Source organism: Setaria viridis, chromosome 7 (assembly GCF_005286985.2).
Source record: "Setaria viridis chromosome 7, Setaria_viridis_v4.0, whole genome shotgun sequence".
In the NCBI taxonomy this organism is placed as follows: domain Eukaryota; kingdom Viridiplantae; phylum Streptophyta; class Magnoliopsida; order Poales; family Poaceae; genus Setaria; species Setaria viridis.
The window spans coordinates 5,877,988-5,887,419 of NC_048269.2; the positions used below are offsets into that span (position 1 = coordinate 5,877,988).

General features: G+C 40.6%; 1 protein-coding gene across 1 annotated transcript; it reads right to left on the reverse strand.

Annotated features, from left to right (window-relative positions):
* Positions 1-2,017: 2,017 nt before the first annotated feature.
* LOC117864317 (probable protein S-acyltransferase 14) lies at positions 2,018-7,839 on the reverse strand. The gene is made up of 7 exons (XM_034748370.2): positions 7,385-7,839; positions 6,663-6,906; positions 6,499-6,590; positions 4,150-4,273; positions 3,986-4,071; positions 3,834-3,899; positions 2,018-2,739 (listed from the first exon to the last, which is right to left on the reverse strand). Exons 1-7 carry the CDS (start codon positions 7,595-7,597, stop codon positions 2,614-2,616), a joined length of 951 nt encoding a protein of 316 aa, XP_034604261.1. The 5' UTR covers positions 7,598-7,839; the 3' UTR covers positions 2,018-2,613.
* Between the last annotated feature and the right edge of the window lie 1,593 nt (positions 7,840-9,432).

A 9,432-nucleotide genomic window follows, 5' to 3' on the forward strand; every position in this document is an offset into this window, starting at 1 on the left:
ACAAATATGCTACATAATGTATGCATCTCTTTTTGCAGGTCAAGCTTCGGCGATGACTCTTCAGGACACTCAACATACCTATGATAGCTCCGCTAGCTCCTAGGCTCAGGGGCTAATCATCAATTACTACTCGGAATATCTTTAGTGGCTTAGCTAGCTTCCAAGCTCGGGGGCTAAGCGCCAATAACTACTTGATGTGGCTTCTATGGCTCACCTGGTGCTTAAGCTCGGGGGCTAGACGCTACAATACAACCTGGATGATGACTTGCGTGAAGACTAAAGATCCTCGGATTAATTATTTAATCATTTCAAGGCTCGGGACCTGATAAGCTATACCCAACCGATGATTTTTTCAAGATGAAGAAAGAAGATTAAAGATTTTATTGACTCTCAGCCTGATTTTTTCGATTCAATCTAAGGCTCGGGGGCTATTCCATATGGAGTGTGACTTTTGCCCCCCTCCATATCGCATTCCAAATATGAAGATTACAAAATCAAGATGATCAAAGGTTTGAGCACACCATAGCCTCATGGAAACTTCGAGGAACTTTAAAGATTTAGCTAGACAAAGTACTCGAGGAGCACAGATACTACTCGACGAGGATCTGAAAAGTACTCGAAGACTACTACATTCGAGTATGAAGTGCTTGGAGCTTGTCGAGTATAGATCTCCAATATCTGAAAGGAATGAAAAAGACGGACTCCTACTAGAATTCCTCTGTAATTCTATTAGGACTCATACCATGTAATTTGGCTAGAATTCCTTATAACCGACAAGTAATCCCACTCCCTAGAGTATATAAAGGAGGGCAAGGGTTCCTAGATCGGTAGGTCAAGACCTCAGAGAACCACAACAGAGGACAAAATCCTTAGTACCAAACAACACCCAGGCGCAGGGCGCAATATACAACACCCTAAACAGGACGTAGGGTATTACGCTACTCTAGCGGCCCGAAGCTATATAAATCTGTATCTTGTGTCCTCGCAACCGTCGAGTTCCAGGTTCGACGATTCCCCGACTATCAATCTACTACCGCAGAATACCCCTCAGTAGGTTGTCCGGTATAAAATACCGACACAGGACTAAGGATGCTTGATTTGTGCTAATGCAAATTTGTCAGGGCAGTAAAAGTTGCGCCAAGCAACCTGTGAGTAAAAAAAAAATGAGATTCTGGAATTGATCCTGGCGGTAAAAATGGCCCGTGTATTGTGTCCTGGCCAAAGCGGTTCATTTTGGCGCCATGCTATGGATGAGCGGCAACCGTTGGCGCGAGGTTTTACTTATTTTTTGTGGTGCATGCAAACAAAATTGGCAGGCAAGCGCTGCCCACGCGGGATGATCGCGGTCAAGCGCGTCGCCAACTTGCCATCACGGTCCAGCGCGTTGCCAACTTGCCATCACGGTCAAGCGGATCACGCGCTCCCGTAGCGGGACCTGATTAAGGATAAATTAGACATTTTAGCTAACTTCTTAATCTATCTCAAAATCTCTAAATGAAGCTATATCGTGGGATGGAGGGAGTATATCTGCAAGAGGAAATTGAAAACCTCTAATCCCAGAATGTAGTTTCGAAAATCTTAAACCGGTGCGTAACTCAAGTGTATCCGGACCTGAATTGGATAGCAAAAGCAATCAATTTAATTTTACACGGTCGGATGAATATTGCATACACTATACACTTTCGTAGGCCAATGGAATTAAGATCAGATTTAATCAAGATGGGAGCTGAATTTCTCAGATACATGTTTAACAATTTTGAATAAATTACAATACTTGATCATCCATTCTTGATACTGTATATTGCATACACTACACTTTCGTAGGCCAATGGAATTAAGATCAGATTTAATCAGGATGCGAGCTGAATTTCTCAGATACATGTTTAACAATTTTGAATAAATTACAACACTTGATAATCCATTCTTGATACTGTATAAATGTGGTGCAACATTTCTGATACGGTATACACTAAACACTTTCGTAGGCCAATGGAATTAAGATCAGATTTAATCAAGATGCGAGCTAAAATTCTCAGATACATGTTTAACAATTTTGAATAAATTACAACACTTGATCATCCATCCTTGATACTGTATAAATGTGGTGCAACATTTCTGAAACGGTACTTGTATAGTTGTATTGCATAACTCAACAGAAGTACAGAATACATCTCAAAGCCTATTTCAAACACACTAATGCCCTGTTTGGGTGGTGCAAATCCCAGTCCAATCCACGTGGATGGACCAGAAAAGTCTGGTCCGAATTCCTGGCCTATCCACGTGGATTAGGCTGAGATTCGGCCCATCCAAAAAGGCCGTAAAGATTAATTTACATTACAGATCCCCTCTGGCTGCAGGAGGATTTCGAAATTCCCATTTCGTTGCATTTGCAACAAACATGCAACAGAAATGCATCACTCATGGTTGCTAAAATCATATTTTGAACGGCATGACAGGCTCATTTGATTTGTTGCATAACACAATCAGCAATGCTGTCAGTTGTACCAGCAGATATCCAACACTGAGGTACCTGACCAGAAAAAACCATCAAAACTGACATGGAAACACATCCAATGCCAATGGGAAGAGAAGGGCACTGGCAAAATTGCTTCATTACAGTTCTTGACCATCAAAATCTGGTCTCACAGGATAATCAAGACCCTGTAAAGCTGGAATTCTTCTCAAATCTTCTTCTGAGTATGCAGGGATGAACCAATATTTCCTGTCATTTCCAAAAACCTGACAACAAAACACTCGTCAACTAAAAGTCTAATAGTCTGCGGTACACTCTTATGAAAATAATTTGCATATGCCGGTATGTAGCAGACAGTTTCTACCAGCACTACTCTAGTGACAGGTACATGCCCAAGGCTACGAAGGACATATGTCATCTTCCTCTAACTTATATATTTCCAAAATAGTCCTGATTAGCTTCCTAAGATAATATTATCCATTCATTTTTTTTATCTATTAATCCCTCCGTTTCAAATTGTAGGTCGTTTTGGCTTTTCTTGATGGGATGGAGGGAGTAGTTAGCTAGTAGGTTTGTATTTGGGTTGACTATATCCATAACTACTAGGAGCCCCCTATGCAAAGGGTCTACTGTGACTGTAATTGAGATTCTCAAACAACAAAAAGGCCAAGTCCTCAACACCTTGGTGTGAGGGCGGGGTTCCCTGGCCAATCACCAAATAAGGGGAATAAAAATAAAAGTGATGCTGAAGATAAGTAGATGAAACATGTTGACTTCAAAAAGGACAGGATCGGAAGTCCAAGAATATGAAATTGTAGCTTGCAAAATTGCATAATGGACCCCTTAACAGAATTTTCTGGAACGAGGCGGAGAGCTGCACCATTGATATAATGGGCCCTTAAAAGAATTATCTAATATAATGGGCCCTTAACAGAACTACCTTTTACATATTAGACTCCAAATGTGCAGCACTACAATCAACCAATAACTTGAAATATTGCAAATAGCATGATTGACTCAGATGCCCTTCTAAGGAAAATTAGCAATGCATTGCATCAATTATGAATAAATTGTAGCAGCAGTCCTTCAACTTATCCTGCAGCGTCTCTAGTTCTCTAAAGTATTCACATGTAGATCTGGGCCCCTAAACTTGTTACATGTGCCACTCTAGGTCAGTAGGTCCTAATCTGCATGTAATTTCCTATACAGGATGTCTAGGGATTTCGACAATGCAGGATGTTTACGCATTTTACTCCAAAAGCTACATAGGCTGTTTCAGCTAATTGCATCTTTACATGCAGTCAACTTATGCATAGTGATCATCATGACAGGTGTATCGTCTGCTTGAAAGAAGCCAAACCTGAGCAAAATTCCTCTTTCGGCCAAGATCGTATATCCAATGTGGAGTTGTTTTCTTCTCATATGCCTGTATATCAAGGATTCAAGGTAAAAAATTAATCTCATCATGCACATCACAAACACTGCTTAACAATATATTGCTAGATGCTTTACCTCAATCGTTGTTGTATTAGCAGAGACAAGTGAAATATGCATAATCATAAAACCAAGAACACTCAAGGAGAAGGCCAGATTCAGAACTGCAAGCAAGACAACTGTTTTAGTTGATATTTGATGAATTATACATAAGGAAAATAATAAAATAGTAATGCATTTACCAAAGGTGAGAAATGTGGTTGCAAGTGCTGCAGGACTTCCTGGGATGTCGATGTCACTGAAGAAGGCTATGAAGTGAGGCAATAAAGATAGTGTGACAAGTGTTGTCTCCAGGAAGGTGTAAAACTGCATGGCACAATAGAAGGAAAATGGTTTCACTTTGCAGAAGACATAGTTAAATACTTGGCAGTGTGGAACAAAGGAGACATTGATTCAAAGCATGCTTAAAAAAGTACAGACATCATAAAAGAAACTCCACTTCGACGTTTCAGCTGATTTAGTTGTGCTTACAGGACATCCTAACCATAAATAGTTTATGAGAATTTGAATAGACTCATTTTTGTGATATTGCTTAACTATTTAAGGAATATCACATAACATTGTTATGTCCAATACTGAAACCTAAGCTATCATTAGATAGTGGACAGTGATATAATGGCAAGGCAATGAACAAAGTGCCATCATATCCTGGTTTAAGCAGCAGAAACAGAAATCCTTTTTTGGTCATATGGCTACATCTTCAGGCTCAAATATTGGTCATTTAATTACTTGAGCTAATTGTAATATTATTTTGTGTGAACAAGGGAAAAAACATGGTTCACACATAGATAGAACAGCACATGGAAAGTCAATCTATTGCTTTAGAAAATATGAAGTCCTAAGTCCTAACACACACTACAATAATTAATTGATAGAGTTGGAACAACCCCTTTGAAGAACCTTAATCAGTTTTTTGACAGGTCTTTCTTATTTGATAATTTAGTTTTGAAAGGCCAAAAACATTTATTTGCAGAGAGAATTTTTATGTCAATCACATTTAGTTGTTACAAGTGAAGAGGAAAGGAGTGATTTGGATTCAAAAATTTAAGTTGCATGTGACTGGTTAAGCAGCTTTAGCTATTTGCTTAACTGATCAAGCAACCACCTGGGTTAGAAAGATACATAATTCAGAAAAATTTTAGCCATTCATATTTAGAACATGGTATTTGTTGAAGAATCGGAATAACTGTGTATTCGATGGAGCCACACCAAATGTTGAACATTTTGCTGCGAAAGCTCTCTGACGAGGCTCATCTTTGGATCTCGGCAGGAACCAAGATGTTGGAAGTTTATGGGAGAGCTTGTTTTGAGGCCTCTGGTCATTCTTTTTAATCACCGGTGTGCCTGTTATACGTTGGAAGAGGGTTTTGCCACTAGTGTGCCTTTGTGTTGAGTGCGTCTCTGTTCATTTTGCCTCCAAGGCATTGTGTACAGACCGACCTATCTTGGCTCCCTGCTAAAATGGAGAAATTTGCTCTATTAACCCTTGAAACATGTGGCTTCGCAGTTTTGACATTCCAGACAATGGATTTGTAATTTTGACACTCCAAACATTGTGTTGCTTGATTTCGTGACATTCTCCCCTTCTAATATATTTTCTTTTGTTTTTTACTGTTCTTTTTGTATCAAAAGTCGATAGTACCCTTGCCTCTATCTTTCTCTTTCTTCCTGAATCCTGACCCATAGAGTGAACTTATTTTAGTGCAAATGTAATGAAGATTTAGTTATGAAGCAATCAAGTGACCCAACGGTTTAGTTATGAAGTCAGGTGTGACCAATCGACCAGTTTTTTTAATGAAGGTTTAGTTATGAATTATATGTGAGTTATACAATCGGTGGTTTAGATGTGCATGAACTATGCAACCTATGGATGTGTCTAATGTAGAGATATTTATGCTAAAAAAATATCTTGTGGCATCATGTCAGTTAGGTGGCCGCAAACTTAATCCCAATTTGTATTATGTAATGCTGTTCAGCCGCATAAAAATGATGGCAGCATGTTGAATATAGCTTAGGGGCAACATCAACATTTTAGGTAGCCTAAACAGGGAAACGAAAATGGAATGTGTGTGATAAGGTTAGAATGTCATGAAATCAAGCAACATGTTTGGAGTGTCAAAATTGCGAAGTCATTGTTTGCAGTGTCAAAACTGCGAAACCACAAGTTTCAAGTGTCAATAGAGCAAATTTCTCGCTTAAATGTGTTGATCTAGAAAGCAAAGTAACTCAATACCCAGAAGCAGAAATTGATTTAGTATTAGTAGTGAATAAAAAATAAGTTCATTGAAGGATCATTTCTAGAAAATATAATTATTTAGCTTTGCTTTCAAAGCTTATGGAAACATGTAGAAACATTGCATAGAAGAAAAATTAAATCAATTTCTTACTTTAAAATGCATCAACTATAAACCTGCCAGCATGATGAGAACAGGTAAGTAGTTTGTAATTTGAAAACATTGAAACCCAAAGCTCAAGTTATCTTAATCATAAAGAGGACGATATCTCAAGACTCAAGTGTAGTAGTACTGTACCAGGAAGAGAAGAAAGTACTTGTAGTTCAGCGCCCCAACACAATTAACAACCCATACACAATGATGGTCCATCTTAAGAACACATCTTCCACCTGAAATCATGACACGCGATATCACAACTGGAAATTATAAAACTGATCCTGAAAAATAAACCAGAAACTTACAAACAGAGCAGTGATGGCACCGAGGTGGCTTCAGCTGGTTGCACTTCCTACAGTACCTGACCCTTGGATTTCCCATACTGCCAAGGGCTACAGATTGTTGTGAGTTCATCTGGCTGCTGAACTCTGAACTAGCAAGGGGAGCGGTTTCTCCCATCTCCGCATCGAAATCAAGATTCCAATTGGGTGGAACGGAACCAGGGTCGGTGAACACAACAGAAAAGTAGCTCCATAATAGCATAGCAAGCTACAAAACCAGAAGTACTATCTCTCTTAACACACTACACAGCACAGAGAAGAAAGATCGCAAGATAATCGCAGCAGTATTCACATTAAATTACTTTTGTAGTATGGTTCTCTAATCAGTAGCACATAAATGCAATTTATCAGCTCATTGAGTCATTTTTTTTCTTAAACTTCTTTAACGATAATCAGCTACATTTTAACATTGCAGGTATCCTAAATGAAAAAAAATCTAGTATGTTTTCGAAAATGCATCAGGAAAATATTAATTAAGTAGACCCTAAGCGCTAAAAACCATCCATCCACCTTAGCGCTTCGTACCACCTACCCAATATGCTTCCCAAAGAATTAAGATCGACACCTAACGATACTTCAATCCTGCGGCAATTTGGCAGATCCTCCGCAAACCCGATAGATATTTCGCCCAAACGAGAATCTTTCGCGTCCGAAACCATATCCCCTAGATAAGCCAGGATACGCACCAGGAAGTGGAAGAGGAGCAGGACGGCGAGCGCGGCGAGGGTGGTGGCGCCGCCGGCTAGGAGGGCGGGGCCGTAGTTGCAGAGGACGACGGCGTAGTAGGTGACGCCGACGATGACGAGGACGAGCAGGATCATGATTGAGCCAAGCCCCCTAAGCGCCGTGCAGAACCGGAAGACGTTCCACGCCATCGCGACCCCCGCCGATCTGTACATGGTTCCCCCGCCCCCGCCGCCGGGGCCACGGCACGGCACGGCCGCCTCCGTGTAGCGGCGAGGAGGGCGATCAAGGAGGGGAAGCGAGCAACGCGCCGGCGCCGCCCGCTGAGGGAACAGGGGGGGCGAGGATTAATTGGAGATTAAGGACGAAGACGTAGGAGATCAGAGGTGGACCTCGCCGCGTTCTTGATCTTTGCTTCTCGATTTACTTCGGCGGCTCGGTCGGTGAGAAGTGAGATGGTGACGCGAATCCGGTCGGGTCATGTTCCATGATTTGCTTAGAGCAACTCCAACAGTCCCCAAAAAATTCTTCCCCAAAACGAGGTATCGGGGACTATACTAAAAAATTTTCCCCCAAAAAACATATCAGTCCACAGCAGAATGCTAAAAACTAATCCGCTAATATTTCAAAGTCCACAGCAGAATGCTAAAAACTAATCCGCTAATATTTCAAATGAAGCCACGTCATCATATTGGGCCCATTTTAGGATCGTTTTTTTTTCCAGCAGGCTGGGACCCCTCGCTCATCGCCAGGCTTCTTTTTTCCCTGACGCCGCCGGACTTCTTTTTTGCAGGCCCTCGTCAAGGCACGCCGCCGGACTTCTTTTTGATTATTACTGAATAGTACTGACTGAGCAAACATTAAAATCGACACAAGACGCTTGAAATCCACGTTAATACCATATGGAAATACTACTCTTTAGAAGATTCAAATACTAATTAAGTTTCGAACATCACACAGTACCATATGGAAATACTACTCTTTAGAAGATTCAAATACTAATTATGTTTCGAACATCACACAATACCATATAAAAAAAATATCACATTAGCTACTAATACCATTTAGAAGAATCAAATTCTAATTAAGTACTCGGCTCATGATCTCAGCCCGCAAGCACATGTAGTATTTCTTTTGCTCATCTGGCATGGCAGTAAGATCCATGGTCATAATCCTCTCTTCATCCCTCCTTTTCTGCAACTGGACCTCCTGCCTCTTAACCTCAAGAAGTAGTTTTTCATTTGCAACTCGATCTTGTTCAAGAGCGAAAGCTTTGTTGAACCTCTCCTCTTTTTTTAGCTCTTTCTCCCCATCAGTTTCTTTCTTTTGTGCCCACATATTTTCTAAGGTTGCTGTCACACTTTTTTTCTTCTCTTGCAGCAGTGCTGCTTTTGCCTTCTTCTTACCAATCGGCCTTGTCAATGCATTATCCTCTAGACCTTGAACCTCACCTTGTCCTATTTCACTTGGTGAACTTGCATTCGGGTCAACCGTTGAGCTTGTCTTCTGCTTCTTGTTAGATGTTTTACCAACAGCCAATTCATCAATTTTAGAAAGCCATTTTGGTTGTGTTCTCAGCTTATTCCAGCAATGCATGAACTGGAATGCTTTCTGATGTTCGTCTTCAGACTTGTACAAAGCACATGCCTCTGCAACCTACAAGCACCACCATACAAGAAATATTCATATATGATATATAAAAATAAAATAGTCGAAACAAATCGTGGTATTGCATAGTAAGTACCTTGTCTTTCATTGTACTACCACTCTGACGCCTTAACTCAATTCGTGCTAGACATCCACAAAACTTGTTCACACATTTTTGTATGGTCTCCCACCGGTGCATGAGAGAATTTATGGTACGCTTTGAGGTGCACATCTTGTGTTCATGGAAGTAATCACAGATACGGGACCAATACTTGGTACCTTTTTGATCTTTGCCTACGACCGGATCCAAGCTTACATTCAACCATGCTGAAACCAAAACCTCATCTTCGTGGTCACTGAAGTTCTTTGATCTCTTATGGTTCGGCCTTGCGGAGGGGGCTGC

Excerpts from the sequence above, each read along its gene's own strand:
- LOC117864317 (XM_034748370.2), bottom strand. The coding sequence starts at position 7,597 with ATGTACAGATCGGCGGGGGTCGCGATGGCGTGGAACGTCTTCCGGTTC. Across the intron at positions 4,274-6,498 it reads AGTACTTTCTTCTCTTCCTG|TTTTACACCTTCCTGGAGAC; the intron begins GTACAGTACTAC and ends TGTGCCATGCAG. Across the intron at positions 2,740-3,833 it reads GAAAGAGGAATTTTGCTCAG|GTTTTTGGAAATGACAGGAA; the intron begins GTTTGGCTTCTT and ends TTTTGTTGTCAG.